This window comes from Arabidopsis lyrata, assembly GCF_000004255.2.
Source record: "Arabidopsis lyrata subsp. lyrata unplaced genomic scaffold ARALYscaffold_1, whole genome shotgun sequence".
Classification (NCBI taxonomy): Eukaryota; Viridiplantae; Streptophyta; class Magnoliopsida; order Brassicales; family Brassicaceae; genus Arabidopsis; species Arabidopsis lyrata.
Window position 1 is genome coordinate 15,509,890 of NW_003302555.1, and position 23,927 is coordinate 15,533,816.

The 23,927-nt window shown below is 36.5% G+C and overlaps 4 protein-coding genes and 1 long non-coding RNA gene across 5 annotated transcripts; 2 read left to right on the forward strand and 3 right to left on the reverse strand.

The window, feature by feature from the left end:
* Positions 1 to 2,523: 2,523 nt before the first annotated feature.
* LOC110224538 lies at positions 2,524 to 3,330 on the reverse strand. The gene is made up of 3 exons (XR_002329024.1): positions 3,167 to 3,330; positions 2,862 to 2,962; positions 2,524 to 2,754 (listed from the first exon to the last, which is right to left on the reverse strand). It is a non-coding gene; the product is annotated as an uncharacterized LOC110224538 (long non-coding RNA).
* A 1,966-nt stretch (positions 3,331 to 5,296) lies between these two features.
* LOC9327107 (protein MOS2) lies at positions 5,297 to 7,403 on the reverse strand. The gene has a single exon (XM_002893727.2). The coding sequence runs from the start codon at positions 7,317 to 7,319 to the stop codon at positions 5,934 to 5,936; it is 1,386 nt and encodes a 461-aa protein (XP_002893773.1). The 5' UTR covers positions 7,320 to 7,403; the 3' UTR covers positions 5,297 to 5,933.
* A 616-nt stretch (positions 7,404 to 8,019) lies between these two features.
* On the forward strand, positions 8,020 to 9,368 carry LOC9329835 (putative F-box protein At1g33530). The gene is given in 1 exon segment (XM_021010689.1): positions 8,020 to 9,368. A coding segment is annotated over 1 exon segment (1,242 nt). The 3' UTR covers positions 9,262 to 9,368.
* Positions 9,369 to 12,254: 2,886 nt separating this feature from the next.
* Positions 12,255 to 13,949, forward strand: LOC9327108 (flotillin-like protein 3). Its single transcript, XM_002891000.2, has 2 exons — positions 12,255 to 12,696; positions 12,855 to 13,949. Exons 1-2 carry the CDS (start codon positions 12,333 to 12,335, stop codon positions 13,931 to 13,933), a joined length of 1,443 nt encoding a protein of 480 aa, XP_002891046.1. The 5' UTR covers positions 12,255 to 12,332; the 3' UTR covers positions 13,934 to 13,949.
* A 223-nt stretch (positions 13,950 to 14,172) lies between these two features.
* LOC9327109 (serine carboxypeptidase-like 18) lies at positions 14,173 to 22,691 on the reverse strand. The gene is given in 14 exon segments (XM_021010690.1): positions 14,173 to 14,265; positions 14,370 to 14,534; positions 14,536 to 14,655; positions 14,736 to 14,807; positions 14,894 to 15,040; positions 15,145 to 15,231; positions 15,315 to 15,416; positions 15,505 to 15,542; positions 15,638 to 15,717; positions 20,536 to 20,558; positions 20,643 to 20,765; positions 20,853 to 20,929; positions 20,998 to 21,143; positions 21,234 to 22,691. Coding segments are annotated over 14 exon segments (1,398 nt in total). The 5' UTR covers positions 21,371 to 22,691; the 3' UTR covers positions 14,173 to 14,184.
* Between the last annotated feature and the right edge of the window lie 1,236 nt (positions 22,692 to 23,927).

A 23,927-nucleotide genomic window follows, 5' to 3' on the forward strand; every position in this document is an offset into this window, starting at 1 on the left:
CTTTATCTATTTTGTTCTTATTGATGGTTATTGTTTTACTTTGTTGACAAATTTGTGTTTCTACTTTGCACAGAAACACAACAAGAATATTTCTAAGAACTTGGCTTATCGTTCGGTGGAAGAGGAGGGTAAGAATTTTTTCTAGATATTAAAATTGAATCTTTATTGTTGGTTTGTGTGATTGAATTTGGAAAAGAATTAAAACATAAACTAATAGTTTTGTTGTTGTCGTTTTCTACTTTCTTTCTATGTATTGCTGCAAAGATAGGTGTGAAGGACGCCTTGTTGAGGCTATTCACAACTTGGCTGATGGTATTGTTGATGAGGAGTGTGTTAAATTTGTCCGGATATGGCTCAAACTCCCACAACTCAGCCTTGAGAGCTAGTGAGGAGGGTACAAATCTTTATTTTATCTATCTTATTTTTAGTTGTTAATTAATTATTATTGTTTTACTTTATTGACAAATTTGTTTTTCTACTTTGTAGAAAAATGCAACATAAAAAAATATTGCTAAGAATCTGGTTTATTGTTCAGTAGAAGAGGATGGTGAGGATTTTTTCTGGAAATTAAAAATGAATTATCTAAAGTTTTGGTTTGTGTGATTTAATTTGAAAAATAATTAAAACACAGACTAACAATCTTGTTGCTTTTTTCTACTTTATTTTTAGGTAATGTTGCAAAGGTTGGTGTTAAGGACTGTCTTGTTGGAATTATTAGGGAAATGAATAGTAATTTATAATTTCTTAGTATGTTTTATGTGATTGGAAGTGGAATAAAAACTAATAATTTTGTGTTGTTTTCTAGGGTGAATCATCAAAAGGATGGAGACGTTGTGTTTTTTTTTTTCTTCTTAAATGCAATAAAAAGCAAACCAAAGAAAAAGCAAGTGATTGTTAACTTCAAAGACTTTTAAAAGAAATTCGACACTCAAATCAATTAATTAGCTATGGTAACACGAGTTGTCATAACACGAGATGTAACTTTGAGTAAAAATTATGTGGTATAATTGTAGATTGATATTAGACTATCTACAATGGTTTATTTATTCAACACCCTACTTTTCACTCCACATCATGTTCTCTTTCTTCCACTAATCATTTAACATCTATTTCAATTTTAACCTCTACAATAGTTTTGTTTAATAAAATTCAACACTCTACCCCACTTTTTATTTTATTTTATATTCCATTTCTTATTTATGTTTTCTACTTTTATAATTATATATTAAAAACGATTAGCGATTAAAATCAAATAAAAATAATTAAGAGTTATTAATTTTTTTTCTTTATTATTTTAGATTCTTATTTTTTTCCAAAATAATATTTAAAGAAAATATATAAATATTCATTATGAAGATAAATAAAGTTACAAAAAAACATAAAATGCAATACAATATATTAATAAAAACACGTTACAATTTAATAAAACACATACCACAATTTAATAAAACACACATAACTTAATTAGTACAATAAACTCAATTCAAAAACAATTTTAAATCACGCATAAAAACTTTAACATCCATTTAATTACCGAATTTTGCCTATATGACATCATCGATCCATAATATGGCCGATAGTTTGGAACAGCTGACGGCATGAAGAAATTTGGTGAAAAACCATAATTTGGTATATTTTGGGGTTGGTTAGAAAATTGATAATTGTTGGGATTTGGGTAGTTAAAAGGGTTATTAGAAGAATTTTGGGTGTTTAAAGGGTTATTGTTGGGATCCATTTTATAAAAAAAAAAGATTTTTTTTCTGTGTCCAAATTATATGAAACAAGTCTCTATTTATAGAGTATAAAAAGTTATGAATTTTGGTATAAAAAATAAATATAAAAAATAATATACTATGAAATAATTGATGTCAAATAAATCGGGTGGAAAATTTTATCAAGAATCTCAGTAACCAATAGTAATGCAACACGTATCTTTATCTACTATACATTTTTGCAGCAGTTTTTGGGGTCCCTAATCGGGTCAAAATTTTGACCCGGAAATCATTTATTTCGACCCGACTTGGAGACAATCAGATCTTACCTTCTTTGTGATTTTCTACCCAAATTTTCTCAATCGAATCTTACCATATTTGATGCTTCCTACATTCAAGGCAAAATGCATTTAGTTTCTCATAATTGAAAGATATGGAGAATATATAGTTATAACAAATTGATCCAAATCGTTTCCTAAATAGGTGCTAATGAATTAAGTGCAAAATATTTTTTTTTCCTAAATAAATGAGCTATATAAATTCTGGAATCAATCAACCTTAAATATTTGGAAATATCTCATATATAAACGATTTTAACGATATTATCCTAAATTGGTTAAGAGTATATGACGATTTAAAGATTTTCAAAGATATTCAAACCTTGCTAATCAAGATTATTTTTATCCTCTAACCCAAAACCCTACTAACCTATCAAAACTCTATATATAATCGCTCATTTCTCCTACCTCTAAACACAGAAAAAACCAATACAATTCTGATCTCTAGCTTAAGGTCAAAAACCTTACCAACACCAATGGCCGTATCCTTTGCTTTCTCTGTATATACACTACCTCTGGATATTCTAGATCCACAACTGAAGGCGACTGAATATGGTACAATGTCTTTCACTCCAACGGCCACAGTTTCAAAGCATTTGATGTGGTCCATCAACATACATTGATCTATAATCTCAGGAGCTTTTTTCTGAATTTTTCCTTTTGTGCATGTCCTCCACACCTATACGCTGATACCCAGCTGCAAACTATATGGTGGTATGTGGTTAATAACCATTGCCATGAATCTAACAATATTCTTAGCATATAATCCTATATAACAAAAACTTGATTCTACATACAATCTCTTTCTTACCTTCACGGGTTTTGATAGTATATTGTCTTTATCATTGCCAAACCCTTCAACAAGCTTTCATATTATTTCCCGAAGTTCTTTCTCTGTCAAACCACAAGTGGCTGCATCAATCGATTCATAAGTTATGTTTTTTCATGTATGACCAAACTTTAGAAATTGGTTTCACAATCAAATCGTAATTCGGAATAAAGACATGCAAAATGAAATCGTCTTTAAAAATAAACCTATGTACAAACAACAAATCTTTGTTTGGAAAGCAAATAATTCGATATCTATATTATCGGTAACGATTGAAATTCTTTTACCTATTGATTCAGCTTTGAACATGTTCTTCGGAACCGATTATAATCCTTGAATAGGAAGTCATGTAGAACGGAATCGAATTGGGATTCAATCGGCGAGACACCGAGCCTGTTGTCGATTTTCAGTTTTACATATTTTTGTGTGTTTTTTTTTGTTTCTCAGGAAACCATCAATTTATTTTGTTTTTTTTCCAATTTTCGTTTTTCTTAATTTTTTTCTGGAATAATATGAGCACAAAATATCTACTCAGTTTGGGTTTTCTCTCTTGGCATATTTGGGTTTGCCTTTTGTTTATTGGGCTTGAAATGATTTATTGTTTTAGTTATAATAAAATGATTATAGATCAAATTACATTATTAACACACATATACAACACAATCTATAATTATGCTAACAAATATATTTGATGCAACAATCAATTTATAAATAAAAACTTTGATATTAATATAAAGTACTATGTTAGCATAATTTATTTATAAATATATAAAGTACTATGATATTAATATAATCAATTTATAAATATAAACTTTGATATTAAAACTATAATATTAATATAATATTTGAACCTCTATAAATAAACTTATATATTATGAGAACCATTTGAAAGCAAATTTTTAAATTGATTCGAATTATATGTCTCCAAAATAAAGTACTATTAAAAAGAAATAACAAAATGATATTTAATCACGGGTGAAATCCTAGAATTAAGAATTAAAATACAATTATATAATTTTAAACACTAAACAAAACAAACAATATTACCAAAACAAATACAACCTATAATTTAAATTATTTTGTAAGAAAAAAAATTAACCCGCGGTGTACCGCGGGTCATATCCTAGTCTTAAATTAATTTTCCAATAATATTTGTGCCCAATAATAATCTGACATGTGGCAAAATGAGACCCATTGTTCGGCAATTCAACATGTTGTCATTATTCAACATGTTAAAAGCCATGTCGTTATTTACAATTTTTCAACACCCTCATTGCATATTCTCAACTGTTGAAAAGGAAAATTAAACACCCTCATTGTAACTAGTCTTATGAATTTGCTGTGAAAATATGAATTAACATTTTTTTTAAATAACTGACTTGTAACGTTAATAATATATTAGTTACAATATACGTTATTAAAATAAATTAAATATAAATTTTCTAATAAAAACATTCTTTTAAAAATTAAATAAATAAAAGTAGAATAAATATAATGACACTATCTTAAATAATAATAAAAATATTTTATGACATAATATTAAAAATATGCTTATATTTAAGAATGAGCTCTAGGTACCTATATAGCTATATAAAGCTATAATTTTGTGTATGTTTCAATAAATATATAAAAATAAAATCGAATAAATTCAAAAATAATTATAATAAAAACAACTTTGGCTAAGTTAAGAAAATATTTTGACTAAGTTGTTGACAGGATGCTTAGCATCATTATTAGAAATAGATAAAAAGTAATAAAAACAAAAAACTGTCGGGTAAACAACTAAAAATAGAGACAAAAAAGTAAAAAAAATTAATAAGTTCTTTAACAAAAATTAATAAGTTAACTCTACGACATGAGATTTTCCATGATATTGAATAATATTTTGAGTTAACAATTTTCCATAAGACATAACTCAAAATTGTAAATCAACCATAACACATTGTGATCCAAACTAACCTTAAAAATTTGTTTATGATTGATAACATTTTTGAGTTATCTATGAGTTATGTCCATAACTCTAACTTCACAATTTTATTGATAATAGACTTTCCTTCAGCTTCAGCCCATTAGCACTCTAAATATTTAACTTATATCTACGGGGACCTGAGTCTCCGACAAATTCAGCCTTGTGACATTTCCGTTTCTTTCATGTCCAAGCACAAAGCCACAGTGACCACCGACGGGAATAACGCTGCGGCTGACGGCAACAGTTGGGAGTTCGTCATCGAATTTAATCCTTCGAAAACCCTAGCTGATCCTTCAAATTTGAACTTAAAAAATTTATGCCAAGAAGCACACATACAAGAAGAAAATCCAAGCTTGGTTTGTTTAAAAGCTTGCAAATTACACATGCGAAACTATTGGTGTATCCAAAAGCCTGCTCAACTCATACTTGCAACTTTGCAAGGAAACTAAAAAGAAAAGGTATAACTATTGGCATTTGATTCAGAATTCTACCCACTTCGCATACAAGTTCACATGCATAGTACATCAATTACAAGGAATCATAAATGGAAATAACCAACTTATCCAAAGCTCTCCCCAACTTGAATATGCAAGAACATTATGACAGAAGCACATAAAAGAGAAGAAAAATAAAGCCTGTTCAGTTTTAAAAGGTTGCAGATTACACATACGAAACTCCAAAAACACCTAGTATACTCAAACTTGCAAGGAAACTAAGAAGGAAATGAGGTAGTTGCACCACCTAAAACTTAGTAGCATCAGTTTAACAGAGAGTTTTAGTATTCAATATCATCCATACAACATATAGGTATTTCATATTTGATTCAGAACTCTACCCATTACGCATACAAGTTCACATGCATAGTATATCAATTACAAGGAACAAATGGAAATAACCAACTTTCCAAAGCTCTCCGTAACTTGAATTTGCAACAAAATCATGGCAAAAGTACATAAGAGAAGAAAAATGAAGCCTATTCAGTTTAAAAGCCTGCAGATTACACATACCAAGCTATTGGTCTATCCAAACGCGTGGTCAACTCAATCTTGCAAGGAAACTAAAGCAGCTTCAGTTCAACAGAGAGTTCAGTATTCGATATCATCCATATCACCCATGTACTCAGCAACTTGTTCAAGTCTAACATCAAGCATCTTGTGGTTATCTAAATCACGAACCACACCAGTTTCTTTATCCAAATCTTTCTCAACCAGATTTCCATAGACACCCTTATGCTTCCCCGATAAAACCAAAACCGGCCCTCCTCGTCTAGGTAATGCTGTCTCAAGCAACTCCTGATCCACCCCTTGAACCAACTCTTGCGTCTCATCCATCGTGATATCACAAGTTGTTGGTCCAACAACATCAACAACCTTTCCTTTCTTAAGATACAATCTCCCACCTTTCAATTCCTTGCTCACTATTCGCACCTTTATCTGACTCCTAAGCCATGAGGGCTTCACTTTCCTCTCTCTTGTTTGACCTCTATCCTGCTTCTCACTGACTCTAACTTCACTTCGACTCCCTCTCTCCGTTCCTCTACCTCCTCTACTCGCTTTCTTATCCTTCTCCTTATCATTTAACTGCAAATCTTTCAACTTCTTCAAACACTTTTCCTCTTCCTTAGAACCCAAATCAGCAACCTCATTCACACCCACTTTCACTTCCTCTTCACTTCCAGAGATCTTCATAACAAAGAAATCACTACCCAGTTTCTCCACAATCTTACCCTTTAATCCTACATCTCTCCCTGCAATAATCCTCACTTCTTTCCCAACAAAAAACACATCCCCACCATTAACACCCACTCCCATCTTATCAAGTTTCACACTTTCCTTCCCTCTAACCTTCACATCCACAACCTTAGATCTATCCGGATCAAAACCTAACCCTTCCTTAGCAGTCCACTTTTTATATTCCTTAATCTCAACATCTTCTTTAGCATTCTTACCTATTCCTTTCCCCGGCTTCCATCCATATCCAGCCATCAAAGCAGCTCCAAAACCTTCCACAGGAACACTCTCAAAATCCTCCAAAGTCGGATCATCAGCAAGTGACTGCAGATCTTTCCTCAAACTTTGTAACATAAGCTGCTCCCCCATAGATACTTTCCGATCTTCAATCGCATCACCACCAATTGAATCCTCCTTCACTTTCTGACGCAGATTCAAACCGTATGTGATGTTATCAGGTCTCTCATGACCAGGTAAAGGAACCTCAGGCTCGAATTCGAGACCGGAGCCTGTATTACCGGATTGAAGAGGTAGATCGAGATTCTTCATCTTCTTGTGAGGTCTCCATGTATTCTCAATCGGAGGAATAACGTATTTGGGGATGGAATTAGATAGGGTTTTTGATGGATCGAATTCGGTGACGAACTCTTTACTAGTTCCGTCGTCAACGGCGTTGTTAGCGTCGGTGGTTGCTGTGACTTTGGGCTTGGATTTAGAAGGGAGAGAGAAAGAGAGCTTCATGATGATCCTTCTCTTCTTTTCTCTTCTCTCTCACACGAACAAAACCGAAACGTCACGGAGACGGTGAGAATCGCAAGGTTAATCTCGCCGGAGATTCGGTGCTTTTTGATATATTTAAAGCAGATGGGCCTTTAAAATAATTATTGGGCCAATGGGCTGAAAAAAAAGAAAGTCCATTGTTAATTAATTTTTTACTTTTCCATTTAGAGAACGCTTTGTTAAGTTATGGGAAATAGACCAGGTAAAGGGAGCGGTTCGGGCCTCATTGCCATCTGTGTTGCTGTTAATTAATGGAATAAAGATCAAAGAGTTCAAACTTTAAAGCATCCTTTGTTGGCTTGTTGCCGAGATTTTTTATGATTATCTTTTTTTTTTCCATCAACAAACGATTAATGATCATTTAAATGCTACATTTTTACGGCGATCAAATTTGAAACCAAATCATGTAACCTGCACATAGAATATGCGGTGGCCTTAATAATGATCAACGAATCTCCCAAAACAAGAAAAATAATTCAAATGGGGAAATATTTCCTTTAAATGGAGATTCTTTAATTTTCCGTCATATATAACCATACCTCTCTTTTTCGTCTCTTTAGTCTTCTGCTCTAGTTGTTATTGTGATCTTCATCAAAACAATGTGATTCTTGCTTCTTTTCTTCAAACGTTTAATTACCAAAAAAATAATTAAATTTTCAATATGGCTTTTTCAATTGTGAAACTAGTGAACTTGAAGAGAAAGAAGTGGCAGTCGAAGCTCCAAAATACAAAGAAACAGGTTTTAGGCCGATGTTTAGCAAATTTTAGCAGACTTTTGAGTTTTCGTAAGAAACAAGAAAGGAACGGAAAAAACCCTAGATGTAGCAAAACCACGCTTGCTGTTGTTGTTCATCCAATATCTAGTGCTATACAAGAGGATCTTGTTGAAGACATATGTAAGAAACAAGAAAGGAGCGGAAAAAGCCCTAGTTATAGCGAAACAACGCTTCCTGTTGAGTTACCAGAGGATCTAGTAGAAGAGATTCTTCACCGTCTTCCGGTGAAATATTTGGTAAGATTGAAATCAGTATCGAAAGTATGGAAATCATTGATTGAATCCAGTCATCTAGCAGAGAAACATCTCCGTCTCCTTGAAAAAAAGTATGGAGTCAAAGAGATGAAAATCACTGTTAAGTGGTCCACATCAAAAAGCATTTGTATAAAGTTTTTCTCAAGACGCAGTGGAATGGATAGTAATTCAGAAGGTCTTCTTCGAGTTCCTGGTTCTTGTAATGGTTTGGTCTGCGTCTACGAGTTGGATTTGGTCTACATTTACCTACTCAACCCTATGACAGGTGTGACCCGGACACTTACTCCTCCTCGAGGTACCAAACTTTCAGTTGGATTTGGATCAGATATTGTTACAGGAACATACAAAGTGGTGGTTTTGTATGGCTTCGACAGAGTAGGAACTGTGGTTTTCGATCTCTCCACTAGTAAGTGGAGGCGGAGATACAAAACCGCTGGTCCAATGCCACTTTCTTGCATTCCAACCCCTGAAAGAAACCCAGTTTTTGTAAACGGCTCACTCTTTTGATTGTTGGAAAGTGACTTTTGGGAGATACTAGTCATGGATCTTCACACTGAAAAGTTCCGTACTTTGTCGCAACCCAATGACATGGATGATGTTGATGTGTCCTCGGGTTACATTTACATGTGGAGTCTCGAGGACCGGCTCTGTGTCTCTAATTTCAGACAAGGTTTGCATTCTTACGTGTGGGTTCTTGTGCAGGACGAGCTTAGTGAGAGAACTAGATTTAATCTCCTAGGTCATGTCCTTCCTCCACTAAGCTTGGATTCTGCTTGGTTTTCACAGACCTTGGTTTCTCCTTACCAGTCGTCGTCTTCAACATGTATCGGTTCTAGACAAAGACAGAATAGGACCTCTGCACTATGTCAGTAACTATCTTTCTCTTTCTCATTTAGATTGCTTCTCAAAGAAGTAAACAGAATTATTTCAAGAGTTAGATTCATTAAAGCATTTGTCTTCTTTATAGTTTCAGGATATGAAGATACAGGATATAAAGGATATCACTCCATCAAAAGCCATTCAGAACCAAATTCCCTTTCAGCTCCTGTTTCAAAAGCAACCCACATATGAACACTTAAGGGTTTTCGGATGCTTGTGTTTTCCAAACATCAATCATTCTAATCTCACCAAACTTTCAGCTCGTTCAACTCCATGTCTCTTTCTTGGGTATCCCTCTCAACACCGCGGGTATAGATGTATGGATCTCAAAACAAGAAAGATCATAATCTCTCGTCATGTCATCTTCGATGAGACCAAATTCCCAGCTGCTGAACCCATAACCCCACCCGTATCATACACTTTTCTTGACGACAGTGATGATACATCTCCTCAATTTCAGTCCATCCTCCAAGATCCTTTCCAAACACCAACTCCTCCGCCAATCCCAACTCCTCCTCCACCGCCACCAGTCACAGCTCCTACACTTCCACCGCGCCACAATATGACCACTCGGTCTAAGGCCGGTATATCAAAACCAAAACAGGTTCTTTCCCTCATCACAAAAACCAAATCACCACTTCCTAAAAGTCACTTGCAAGCTCTCTCTGATCCGAACTGGAATCCGGCCATGACGGATGAACATGGTGCTATGCTTAAGACTAAGACTTGGGATTTGGTACCAAGACCACCTAACGTTAACATTGTGCGTTCTATGTGGCTTTTTAAGCATAAATATGATGCAGATGGAGTTCTTAACAGGCACAAAGCAAGGCTGGTCGCAAATGGCAAATCACAAGAGGAGGGCATCGACTATAATGAAACATTTAGTCCGGTGGTTAAGCCAACAACGATTCGCACTGTGCTCAACGTTGGAGTTGCACTTGAATGACCAATTCACCAAGTAGATGTCAAAAACGCCTTTCTACAAGGAGACCTTGAAGAAACTGTTTACATGCACCAACCGCCCGGTTTCATTGACAAAAGCAAGCCCTCGCATGTATGCAAGCTCAATAAAGCCATTTATGGTTTAAAACAAGCTCCACGAGCTTGGAATTCTCGATTCTCCTCATACCTCAAGCTCATGGGCTTTGTGCAAAGCAAAGCAGACTCCTCTCTCTACATTTTCAAGCGAGGACGTGAGTGTGCTTACTTACTTCTATACGTTGATGACATTCTCTTGACAGCTTCATCAACACTCTTACTTCAAAAGATCATCTCAAAGCTGAAAACAGAGTTTCCAATGACTGACATGGGCAAGCTGCATCACTTTCTCGGTGTAAAGGCAGATTTCAACGACAAAGGTCTCTTTCTTAGCCAAGCGGTTTATGCGCAGGACATCATCACTCGTGCTGGCATGGTAGACTGCAAGCCACTTGCTACTCCGGTTGACCTACAGTCCAAGCTCTCCATCACAGACGGTGAACTCATTGACAATCCGACGTTTTATCGTAGTCTTGCTGGTGCCCTACAGTACTTGACATTCACGCGTCCGGATATATCATACGCTGTTCATCAAATCTGCCTCTATATGCACCAACCTCGGGTACCACACCTTCATGCTCTCAAGCGCATCATTCGATACTTGCAGGGCACGCTTCAATTCGGAATTCAAATGACAAGAGGCAACATTGACACTCTCACCGCCTACTCAGATGCAGACTGGGCCGGCTGCCCTGATACACGACGGTCTACCTCGGGTTACTGTGTCTTTCTTGGTCCCAACCTCATATCCTGGTCCGCCAAGCGCCAACCAACACCGCCACGATCAAGTACTGAAGCTGAATACAAAGGTGTCGCTAACACTGTTGCTGAGCTCACATGGATCCGAAATTTGATGCTTGAAATTCATCGTCCCATATCCTCTGCTTCAATAGTTTACTGTGACAATGTCAGTTCGGTTTACCTTAGCATAAACCCGGTTCAACATCAAAGAACTAAACACATCGAGCTTGACATTCACTTTGTCAGAGACAAGGTTGCTATTGGCGAGGTCAGAGTTCTACATGTCCCAACATCTCTACAGTATGCTGATATCTTCACCAAAGGGCTACCTTCTTCACTTCATACAGAGTTTCGTTCCAGCCTCACCGTCAGACAACCCGACGATGCGACTGCGGGGGGTGTTAGGAATGATATATTCAATTCCATATTTAGATAATGTTATTAATACTTGATTGTATAGAATCCCTTTGATTTAGGAGACTTCCCTATTCTATGGAACCTCCCTCTCTATATGTATCGATGTAATTCATTGTGAATAATCAAGGGATCATATTCACTTTCAATGGACGCGCCGATCGAGCTGAATCTGTTTCTACACCAATGATGATGCCTCTCTAAACTAATGGTCCTTTGTTTTACTTGTGGTCTCAAACAAATGTTTTCTTGATTAAGTTTTGTATACTAAAGTATGTAGTATCATCAGCTTTTTCATACTCCACAGAATAACCTTTAGGCAACCTTCAAATCGTCAAATTGACCTAAATAAAAATTTAAATCTTCAAATTAACTTTTCCTAAATAACCAAATAAACCTTTAAATTGTCAAATTAATTTTGCCTAAATAAATCTTCAAATCTAAGCTCGAGCAATGGTTGACTGATGGATCAACAACAATTTCTTTTGTAACAGTAAACCGCTGTTGACGACATGTTATTTTTCTTCTGTTTATGTAGTTTCGAAATTCACACATATTATAATGGGAATGGTAAAAGTTTTAATTATTTAGGCAAAATAATTAGTTTGAGGTTTTAAATGAAAAGAAAAAAAGAAAAAGTTGAAGGTTTTTTAGTTGGAAAATTATTTTAATTTAGAGGTTTTATATGATAACAAAAAATGTTGAAAATTTTAATTTGGAAATGTTTCAATTTGAAGGTTTTTTTCTGGAATTTTATTACCTTTCTTTTATTTTCATACGTAAGCGTTGGGGGACATATATAAGTAGAATCTTCAATTACCGTAAAACTTAAGAAACAAAGAAAACCCTAATTCCAAAGAATACGAAGAATGAGTTACAGAGTCGCTAAACCTTCGGAGTATCTGGCGATCACCGGTGGTGGGATCAAAGATATCAAGCTTGCGAAGAAGTCTTGGGTGTTTCCATGGCAGTCTTGCACTGTCTTTGACGTTTCTCCGGTGAACTATACGTTCGATGTTAAGGCTATGAGTTCCGAGAAACTCCCCTTTGTTATCCCGGCTGTTTTCACAATCGGCCCGCGTGTTGATGACCCTCACGCTCTGTTATTGTACGCTATGCTTATGTCTCAACACGACAAGCACTCGAATCACGTCAATGAGCTTGTTCAAGGTGTTATCGAAGGAGAGACTCGTGTTCTCGCTGCCTCCATGACCATGGAAGAGGTCTTCAAAGGTAACATACACGTTTTAATTATCTACTTATTATCGGATTCTTGCTTGGTTTCTGTTTGTTTGAGTTTGTGTATACGTAAAACTTCTTGATCGTTGTTTCAGAAGATTATGTTTTTTTTTGTTTTGCTTATAACACAATCGAATTCTGACATTGTGTAGGAACAAAGGAGTTCAAGAAAGAAGTGTTTGACAAGGTTCAACTAGAACTAAACCAGTTTGGTCTTGTGATCTACAACGCCAATGTGAAGCAGCTTGTTGATGTGCCTGGATATGAGTACTTCTCTTACTTGGGCCAGAGAACTCAGATGGAAGCAGCAAACCAAGCCAAGATCGATGTAGCAGAGGCACAGATGAAGGGAGAGATAGGTGCCAAAGAACGGACCGGGCTCACAGTCCAGAATGCAGCAAATATTGACGCTGACTCAAAGATCATATCCACTCAGAGACTAGGGCAAGGGACAAAGGAGGAGATTAAGGTGAAGACTGAGGTCAAAGTGTTTGAGAATGAGAAGGAGGGTCTTGTAGCTGAGGCTGACGCAGCATTGGCGATTCAGAAAGCTGCGTTGTCGAAGAATTCTCTTCTGGCTGAGGTTGAAGCAGCCAAGGCAGTTGCTTTAAGGGAAGCTGAGCTTCAGACTAAAGTCGAGAAAATGAATGCATTGACTCAGACAGAGAAGCTTAAGGCCGAGTTCTTAAGTAAAGCTAGTGTTGAGTATGAAACTAAGGTACAAGAAGCAAACTGGGAGCTATACAATAAGCAAAAGCAAGCGGAAGCAGTTCTTTACGAGAAGGAGAAGCAAGCGGAGGCAATGAAAGCTGCGGCTGATGCTATTTTCTATTCGAAACAGAGAGATGCAGAGGGACTTGTCGCTATGGCCAATGCTCTAGGGACTTATCTTAGGACCCTCTTAGACGCAGTTGACAATGATTACACAGCTATGAGAGACTTCTTGATGATCAACAATGGTGTTTATCAGGATATTGCCAAGAACAACGCGGTTGCAATCAGAGACTTGCAGCCTAAAATCAGTGTTTGGAACCATGGTGGTGCTAATCAGGGGATGAATGGTGGTGGTAATGGTAATGCTATGAATGATATTGCTGGACTGTACAAGATGTTGCCACCGATTCTTGAAACGGTTTATCATCAGACCGGAATGCAGCCACCGGCTTGGATTGGTACACTAGGTGGTGCTGAACCCAAACAATCACTTCTGGCTCTACAACAAAGAGGTTGAGATCTCAAGAGTGTTTTTTTTTCTATTTTAATATTAGCACTTGTGGGGTTTTCTTTTATGATTTAGAATTTGGAAGTCAGTGTTTGTAGATAATACAATACCTAATTATGAATTCAAAATTTTCTCTTTAAAATATGGCATTATTGAGTTTCAATATTTGTAAATACAAGATTATTGAACTGGTGATATTGAAAGTATTTTAGGCATTGTTTTTTAATGATTTTGGTTGGTAACACCTCTCCGGTTAGATGCTAGAGAGTTCGTCCACTTATCCACCTTTGGAACATTATGAAGCTTTCCTCCGGTTTATACTCTGCGGTGTGCCCTCCTCCCTACAAAATTGAATCATGCAAGGAAATTATTTTTTCAAAATGTAACGACGAAATTAAAAACATCCATTTTATTTACGAGAACCCCAAAAGGAAAAGAAACTTGCTTTGACAGTGGCAAATGTCATATTGTTGGCGTAAGTCCTTGTATATCCAATAACTTGATTGTTAACGAACCAAGGCCTCCAATCGTCAGTTATTGAGTAGTTTAGAGATTTAATCCAAGCTTCAGTTCCAGTATAAGGCACCATCATGTCGTGATCACCGCTGTAAATTAACCAATGACCGATAATCACCTTCGATGCTATTGTTTCGGTGGTACGGTACACTGCTCTTTATGTCTTTCTCATAAGGCAAATCCCAATTGCATCTCATCCATTTCCCTATACTTCCCTGCAGATTTTACTTTCTTTTATTCTTAGTTGCTTCATTGGCACGTAACAAATGATGACATTTTATGTGATATGACATACTTTCACTACATGAAGTGCTCTGCGTACATCTTCATCATTAGCCCAATGTGAAGCTAGCAAATACCGATACATCTGCATTACATCTCTGTCATTTAATAACTAAATGATTTCCATTTTATAACTAAAGCAAGATCAATGGACTTTCTTTGTTTGCTTACATAGCAGTCGGGAGTGGGAAGAGAAAGATTTGGCTGAACAAGTGTCGTAAGATAGCTTCTTTCACCGTGTTCCCCTGAATAAGGATTTGGTGATGCCAAATCACACAATGCTATCAAAATGAGTCCTTCATTTATCCTTGAAACACACTTGCATCATTATCAACCAAAAAGTCTCAAAATTAGTTTTTTGTTATTCCCCTTATAATATATAGCTTTGTTATTCACAATGTTAAAGTAAACTTGTGTTTTACCTTTTGGTAGTTGTCCACCAATATCAAGCATTGTATATTAGTAGGATCCACTTTTACATAATTTCCTTGGCAGGTTCTCTTAAGTGACTACAAACAAGAGTATAAAACTTGACTTCAATAAGAAATCTACTTGTCGTGGAGAAGAGGCTCGATAAGACCTCTATATATACCTCATAGAGTTCATCAGAGATAAGTCCCATTCGATGAGCATATGGAATCTTGGAGTTATGATCACTATCAAGATCTGTTGAAGGGTTCCCAAGAATATAACCCTGTTGATAGAAATGATTGTGTCAAACAAGATATAGCCATCTTATATATAAAGTCATGATGAACATATGAGTGAAGATATTGATGAACCTTAAGATTCATTTTAGGGTTGTCGCCATGTTCATTTCCTGTATAAATTTTAAGACTGTAATAAAGTGACTAAGTAAAACCAAATCCAGAGAAAATAGATTTTGAGGAATTTATTGTAAGACAAATAACAAACCTATTGAGATCTGCTGAACAATAGCTCGAACAACTATACCAGCGTAAGAATCTCCGCCGACATAGAAAGGATTTGAGACATGTTGAAGTGTTTGTTTGTTTCGACTTTTGAATAAGAAACAGAGTAAGAACAGTGGTTGTAACTTGATCTTTATTGATAACTTGAAAAAGTATTACAACTCAAGTAACATGTGTTTAACAATCACACAATCTAGAGTATTTAAACAAACCGAACAGATGTGATGTGTAAATGAAAGAACACAACTCTTAAAAGGACACAACCTTAACATAGAGTATTTGTGTCTCTTGATCAAGTAACTAACTAATGTGAATGTAACTAACTTATACGAGATTTTGATTATAGTTCAACACTCCTCCTTAATCAAATCTCTGTTGCACTCCAAGCTGTCTTCGAAGTTCTTCAAATCTTGAGCTACTTAACGCCTTTGTGAGTATGTCCGCGAGTTGATCTTCTCCTTTGCAGTATTCTAGTTGAATAAGTCCCTTGCTCTCTGCCTCACGAACATAATGGTACTTGATCTCAATGTGTTTTGTTCTCTTATGCTGCACTGGATTCTTCCCGATTGCTATGGCGGACTTGTTGTCACAAAAGATTGTGATTCCTTCCTTGATCTCTTCTCCAAAATCCTTGAGGAGTCTTTGAAGCCAGACTGCTTGATTCGTTGCTGCACATACGGCCACATACTCTGCTTCAGCCGTTGATTGAGCAACGGTTTGTTGCTTGCTTGATTGCCAACAGAACACGGCTGATCCAAGGGTAAAAACATATCCTGATGTGCTTTTCTTGTCTTCAACGGAACCACCCCAATCGCTGTCTGAGTAGCCGATTAACCTTGGCTCTTCCACACTTGTGAACTGAACCCCAAGACTTGATGTACCTTTGACATAACGTAACACTCGCTTTGCTCCCTGGTAGTGCTTCATCTTTGGCGCTGACATGTATCTTGCGAGGTAAGAGCTTGCATACATCACATCAGGTCGTGATGCACATAAGTATAGAAGGCCTCCGACAATGCTTCTATACTTTGTTTGATCGCCATATTCTCTGTCATCTCCTTCCTTCTTACCTTGTGGTGTAAGTGGAGTGCTTACCATCTTGCTTGATCTCATCCCAAACTTGTCTACAAGTTTGTTAGCATACTTTTCTTGAGAAAGAAATATGCCGTGGTCATCTTGGATTACTTCAAAACCGAGAAAGTAACTTAGCAATCCAAGATCCGTCATCTCGAATTCTCTCTTCATGTTTTCCTTGAATGTATTAACGTGATGAACGTTGCTTCCTGTGATGATGATGTCGTCCACATAAAGGCTTATGATCAACACATCTCTTCCTTGCTTCATAGTATACAGCGCTGCATCGTTCATACTTCTCTCAAAACCGTTTTGAATAAAGTATGAATCGATTCTTCCATACCAAGCCCGAGGGGCTTGCTTGAGACCGTATAAGGCTTTGTGAAGCCTTAACACCTTCTCTTCCTTTCCTTCAATCACGAACCCAGGTGGTTGTGTAACATAAACCTCTTCTTTTAATTCTCCATTTAGAAAGGCTGACTTGACATCCATTTGGTATAGCTTCCACTTCCTTTGAGCCGCGTATGCAAGTATAGCTCTTATGGTGTCGTGCCTTGAGACTGGGGCAAAAGTCTCTTGGTAGTCAACTCCATGTTCTTGAGAGAAACCACGAGCAACCAATCTTGCTTTGTATTTGATTGGCTCTCCATTTGCACCCGTCTTTATCTTGTAGATCCATTTCACACTGATTACGTTCTTCTTCTCTGGTTTATCTACAAGTTTCCAAGTGTTGTTTCTCTCGATCATCGATATCTCTTCGATCATGGCTCTTCTCCATTCCTCGATCTCAACTGCTTGATCATAGTTTTGCGGTTCTTCTTGTGCAAGAAGACATGCTTCTATGACTTGAGCCGCTTCCTCTAAATTCACCCTCGGTGCGTTTTCCAAGATTTCAGTCATCGATCTGAATTTCTTTGGGGTGTTGGAGTCTCCTCCATCTTCTTCTCTGGTATTTTGAGACCTTCCGGGTGAGATTTGCAGATTTTTGAAAGCATTACTCACTTGATCTATTTGATTACTAAGATCGTTGCTTACTCCTTCTTCATTGCTTTCCGCTTGATCTCTTGGTGCATTGACGTTGGTTATGGGCAAGACAAAGGTTTTGTCGACTTCTTTTTGTTCTTCCCAACTCCATTTCTTCTCTTCTTTGAATTCAACATCTCTTGAGACTTCGATCTTCTCGTTTTCAAGGTTGAAAACTCTATAGCCCTTCGTTTGATCGCTATAGCCGATGAAGATGCACCGCTTAGCTTTTGCTTCAAGTTTCTTCCTTCTTTGATCTGGTATATGAACGAAACATACGCTTCCAAAGACTTTTAAGTGTGACACATTAGGTTTGTGTCCACACCACTTCTCCATAGGAGTTAGATCACCCTCTATTGCTCTTGTTGGTAGACGGTTTTGCAAGTAAGCCGACGTGTAGACGGCTTCGGCCCAAAACTTGAATGGCAAGTCTTGTTCTGCAAGCATCGTTCTTGCCATTTCCACCAATGATCTGTTCTTCCTCTCGGCTGATCCGTTCTGTTGTGGAGAGTAAGGCAAAGTGACTTGCCTTTCAATGCCTTCTTCTTCACAATACTTGGTGAATTCTTTTGATGTGAATTCACCACCGCCATCGGACCTTAGTATCTTGATGAAACACCCTGATTGCTTCTCGATCATCGCCTTGGCCTTCTTGAAAGTGGAGAGAGTCTCTGATTTTTGTTTAAGGAAGTATACCCAACACATATGGGTATAGTCATCCAAAAACAATAGGAAATATCGACTTCCATTAAGTGATTCATGTTGCATTGGTCCGCATACGTCTGTGTGTACGATCTCCAATCTCTCCTTTGTCTTGGATTGAGACTTCTTTGGAAAGCTTTTACGAGACTGCTTTCCAATGTTGCACGCTCCACATGATTCCTTGTGAATCATGAACTTTGGTAATCCCTTTACCAAATCCTTCTGTTGCATTTGTTGGAGCCGAGTGTTTCCCACATGGCCAAGTCTCTTGTGCCATATCTTCATCTCTCCCGGTTCATTAACTAGCATTGCTTCTTCTTGAACCGTGCTTAGCTTTATCCTAAAGCTTTTATTCATCATTGGAATCTCCAAGATCTTCTTCTCTCTTGCATCCAGAATGATGCATTTCTTCTCTTGGAAACATACTTGATAGCCACTAGAGATTATTTGTGGCACACTCAACAGGTTCTTCTCCAAACCAGGAACCAAATAGACGTTTCTGATGATTCTCTTCCCATACTTAGTCATGATCGTGACATCTCCCTTTCCAGCTGTCATGACTATCTCTCCATTTCCGACTTTGATCGGAACCTTGATGCTCTTGTTGATATTTGAGAAATATCTCTCCTCCTTTGTCATATGGTTGGTACAACCGCTATCTATCAACCATGTGTCTTCTCTTGGTATTGTTGTTACTTCCTCACTTGCGGTGAACAACATGTGATCTTCTTCCGATTCACTTTCCTCTTGACTCACGTGTGCTTTCTCTTTCTTCTTTGATCGACACACGTTTGCGAAGTGGCCAATCTTGCCACAATTGTAACATTCTTTGTTACTCTTCTGATCTTTCCATTGATCATTCTCCTTCGGTTTCTTCCTGCATTCACGGTTAGTGTGATTACTTTTCTTGCAGAACTCACACCATTTCTTGCCTTGTGTGCCACGGCGTTTGGTGTGATCGCGTTTGAAACCGGCTTCCTTGTCTTTTGAGCGCGTGTAGAATGCTCCTTCATTGTTGTTATCATCTCTTACAGCCAATCTTGCTTCATGTGCCTTGAGGATTCCGATAAGCTCTGTCATTGTAAGTTGAGACAAGTCGCGAGTTTGCTCCACAACACTAACGATGCTATCGAATTTTGCAGGCATAGAGATGAGTATCTTCTGAATGAGTTGTGCGCTTGTTTTCCTCTCTCCATGATATGTTAATTGACTCTCCAAATCAACTAATTTATCGGTGAATGATTTGACATTCTCTCCGTCATTCATCTTAAGGTTTTCGTATTCTCGACGCAACGTTTGAAGTTTAACCAATCGAACTTGGGGAGATCCTTCATATTCGTCTTTCAACGCTTCCCAAGCCTCCTTTGATGATGTTGCTCCGGATATGCGTGAGAATATCTGATCAGTGACGGCGGTTTGCAAAATTTGCAAAGCCATCGTGTCGTTTGTAACCGCTTCTTCTCTAACGGCTACTGCTCTTAATGATGCAGGGGTTTCTTCTCCTTGTACCGGTTCAGGCGGTACGCCTCCCTCGACCACTGACCAAAGTTTCCTTGTCCTAAGGATGGTCGACATCTTGATGCTCCAGAAGTCATACTTCTCTCCGTTAAAGATCGGGATCACTTGGTGTGAAGAGCCTTGCATTGTCTCGGCTTATTGCCTTTTACAGATGCGATCTGTTGCGGTTATTTCTTCGCCTTTCTTTTTCTTTTTTTTTTTTTTTTTTTTTTTTTTTTTTTTTTTGTGTTTTACTCTTGTCCTCTCTCAATCGAATAGCTCTGATACCATGTTGAAGTGTTTGTTTGTTTCGACTTTTGAATAAGAAACAGAGTAAGAACAGTGGTTGTAACTTGATCTTTATTGATAACTTGAAAAAGTATTACAACTCAAGTAACATGTGTTTAACAATCACACAATCTAGAGTATTTAAACAAACCGAACAGATGTGATGTGTAAATGAAAGAACACAACTCTTAAAAGGACACAACCTTAACATAGAGTATTTGTGTCTCTTGATCAAGTAACTAACTAATGTGAATGTAACTAACTTATACGAGATTTTGATTATAGTTCAACAAGACAAACTCTGGATTCTCCACTAGCCACTGCAAGTAATTCAAAAAAAGATTATATGCTACATATACTTAGATTCTCAACACACTCTGAAAATGCTTTCGAGAAAGCAAGACCTTTTGAAGAAACTCATATGTCTGTTTTGTTTCGCCTGTGTCACTAGGCTTATCAGAAAGAGGAGTTGTTGAGTAGGAGAAGCCAGTTCCAACAGGCTGATCCAAGAATATTATGCTAGCTACCTGACAAAATCATCAAATCTTTAAAAAACCGATAAAACCGAAAGAAAAAAACAACACAAGCCTAACTCTGTTTTGTGATAGAGTCACCTTTGTCCAAGAATATGAAGTGGAGACAAGAGAAGGTGAACCTCCATTGTAACCCTCAGTCTTGAAAGTCAACGGCCCTGCAAAAAACAAGAATCCATTTAGAGACTAAATTAAAAAGGTCATCAAATCTTTTCTTGAAAATCACCGATCTCGAGAGCAAGTGCAGAGAGAGCAGTGCAAGCTGGTCCTCCAGTTAACCAGAGAATAAGAGGGTCTTCTTCAGGATTGTTCTCTGATTTAATAAAGTAGTAGAAAAGTTGCACTTTCTCTCCCTCACCAACACCAATGTACCTTTCGTAATGAAGAATTTACATTAAAAGATTGTTGTTACTAATAGTTACGAAAATCGAAAAGCAGAGGAAGAAAAAAGAGGAAACAAACCCAGTTTCAAGGTGGAATGGAAGAAGACCTTCGAAACCAGGAAGATAGCTAATCACAGAAGCTGAATCAACATCATGTTGACTCAAGAGTAGCAGTTGAAGTAGAAGAAGCAACTTAAGTTTCCATGCTTTAGACATTTTCTTTTAATTAACGACTGGATTTCATTTCAGACAATAAAAGAGACTCTAAAAGAATCGTTTCCAAGTTGACCTAAGGAAAAAAAATCAGGTTTAAGATTCTTCATGTCTCTGTGTAGCATTTCTTTAGTACTTTCTCATTGTGTATTAATTCTTTGTGTATCCACAAGGACTTAATTACGCTAGCATATAATAAACCATTCCTATTCTCGATAGAGATTTAGTCTTATTTCGGGTAGATCAGGGTGAGGTTCAAGAGATCGTTCGGAAGATTGTTCAGGAGATTGTTCGGGAAGTAAAATAGAGCTAAAAATCGTTTGTTATGGATTCATACAACTCAGGAATACTTGGTCTATGAGAGTTAATCATTACGGAGATGGTGCAATGGGGTTTCATCCTTGGTTTCGATGAAGGTGATCCTTGAATTAGTTTTTGACCATGATGTGACTCAAGTAAGGGGAGATTGGTGTTGCTAGGTTGATGTGTTACTGGTGATGAAGTCATTAAAGGTAGAGTTGTTGAGTTCACATACATAGTCAAAAAGGGGGAGATTGAAGATGCAGTTATTTTGGTGTTCTGTACTAGTCGTTGAAGTAGTACAGGAAGTAGTACAAGAAGTGATTCAAGAAGATGAGAAGCATAATTGCTGATGAGGGCTCGAGTACTTGGATGATGGAGCGTTTATTAAGTCAAGGAAAATGAAAATATCTTTGTTTGAAGACAAAATGAATCATGTAAGTAAAGAGGAAGTTTGCTTGAAGTGAAAAGGAAATTGGCAAAAAGGAAAACCTTTTCCTTATGGGATTTAGAAACTTTCTCTTATGTGTGATTGGAAGAACTTGAGGCGCAAGTTTCTGTTTGTTATATAAAGAGGACGTGACCTTATGAGAATATGGATTGGCAAGAGTAAAAATCCCAAAGAGATTTGATGTGAGAGATTGTGTGTGTGATCGTGTGCGACGTAGTTTTGCGGGTTTGTGCTTGTGTGATCAAGCTTATTTGTGTGTTGGTGTTAACAGTTCATATTGGAGAATCTTGGTGATCGTTGGGTTCGTTGGCGTGACGGTTCGTGTGTGGTGGTTGTTCCAAAGACTTGGAGAATTGAAGTCTAGACTCAGGGGGAGTTTAGCTCAGGGTTAGGTTATCTTGATTAAATCTAGGCTCAGGAAAGTTTAGTTAAGGCTAGAGATTTATCCTTAAGATTTCATGTTAATAGAACGGAGCGGTGAATCAAGAGGGTTGTGTTTGGTTTACGCGTTTGCGAATAGGTTGTATTTGCTTTCTTGTTCTAGTGAAATCGAAATCTGGACATGGTCCCAGGGAGTAGGAAAAACCGAACCTCGTACTTTATTAAAGTACTTTATATACTTTAATAAATACGTACTTTATACCAAATACTAAACCCTAAGAACACATGGTTTTTGAAATATTAATTCTGAATAAAAATAAAATACTAGAACAAGAAACCGAACCTCGTACTTTATTAAAATACTAGAACATGGTCCCAGGGAGTAGGAAAAACCGAACCTCGTACTTTATTAAAGTACTTTATATACTTTAATAAATACGTACTTTATACCAAATACTAAACCCTAAGAACACATGGTTTTTGAAATATTAATTCTGAATAAAAATAAAATTTGTATTAAAGTAATATGTTCGATTATTAATATAGTTTTTTGAAAAGAATTTTTTAAAATATTAACTTTTATGTTCCTTTTCGAAGTACTTTTGTGAATTGTTAAAAAATAAATTTTATTCTTTTTTTATTCATGGTGGTATGACATAAATATACGCCACTACTATTTCTTAATTTACATAAAATATTTTATTTTGGAAATATATATATCATACTTCATCATAGAGTCTCTTGTTTGCTGATTCACGATCCTTGGATCGGGAAAACGGCCAAAATCAACTCCAACTATTTTTCTGCAGCTTTTTTCAACCCAAACTCTGACCCCATCACTTATCAATCCGAACTCAGACCATTTTTAAAAAACAAACCTAAACTATCTAACTGTTATCCAATTTCAACATAGTTTTTTTTTGTATTTGTTAATGTCGATTAGAATTGTAAAGTCGTAATTATCTGTTCTTTTGTATTTGAATCATTCTTTTTATTCAATTGGCTAAAGTTTAAATAATTGAGGTTTGTTACATTATTTAATAACAGGTATATGTTAAAATTTGCTAACGATTACATAGTTCAGGTTTGTTATTTAAAATTTATGTGGGTTCGAGTTGATAATTGGGGTTGATATCGGCCGTTTTTCCTCCTTGGATCTCATCAGAAGGTAGATCTTCCCAATCTCATGACTTTCCTCGACAATAAGCTTTACATATTATATCCATATAATCCATAATAAAATTAGGAGATCAAAGGTAAAACATATTCATATTTATTAATTTTTTTGCTTAATTTTATCTATATATGTTAAAACTTAAAGAGAAATTTAAATAATTTTTGATAATGATTAAATTTAATAAAATAGCAAGGTGGTCCAAATGAGCAAAAACATATTTTATATATGTTAATCTGGGTTTTTCACATCTC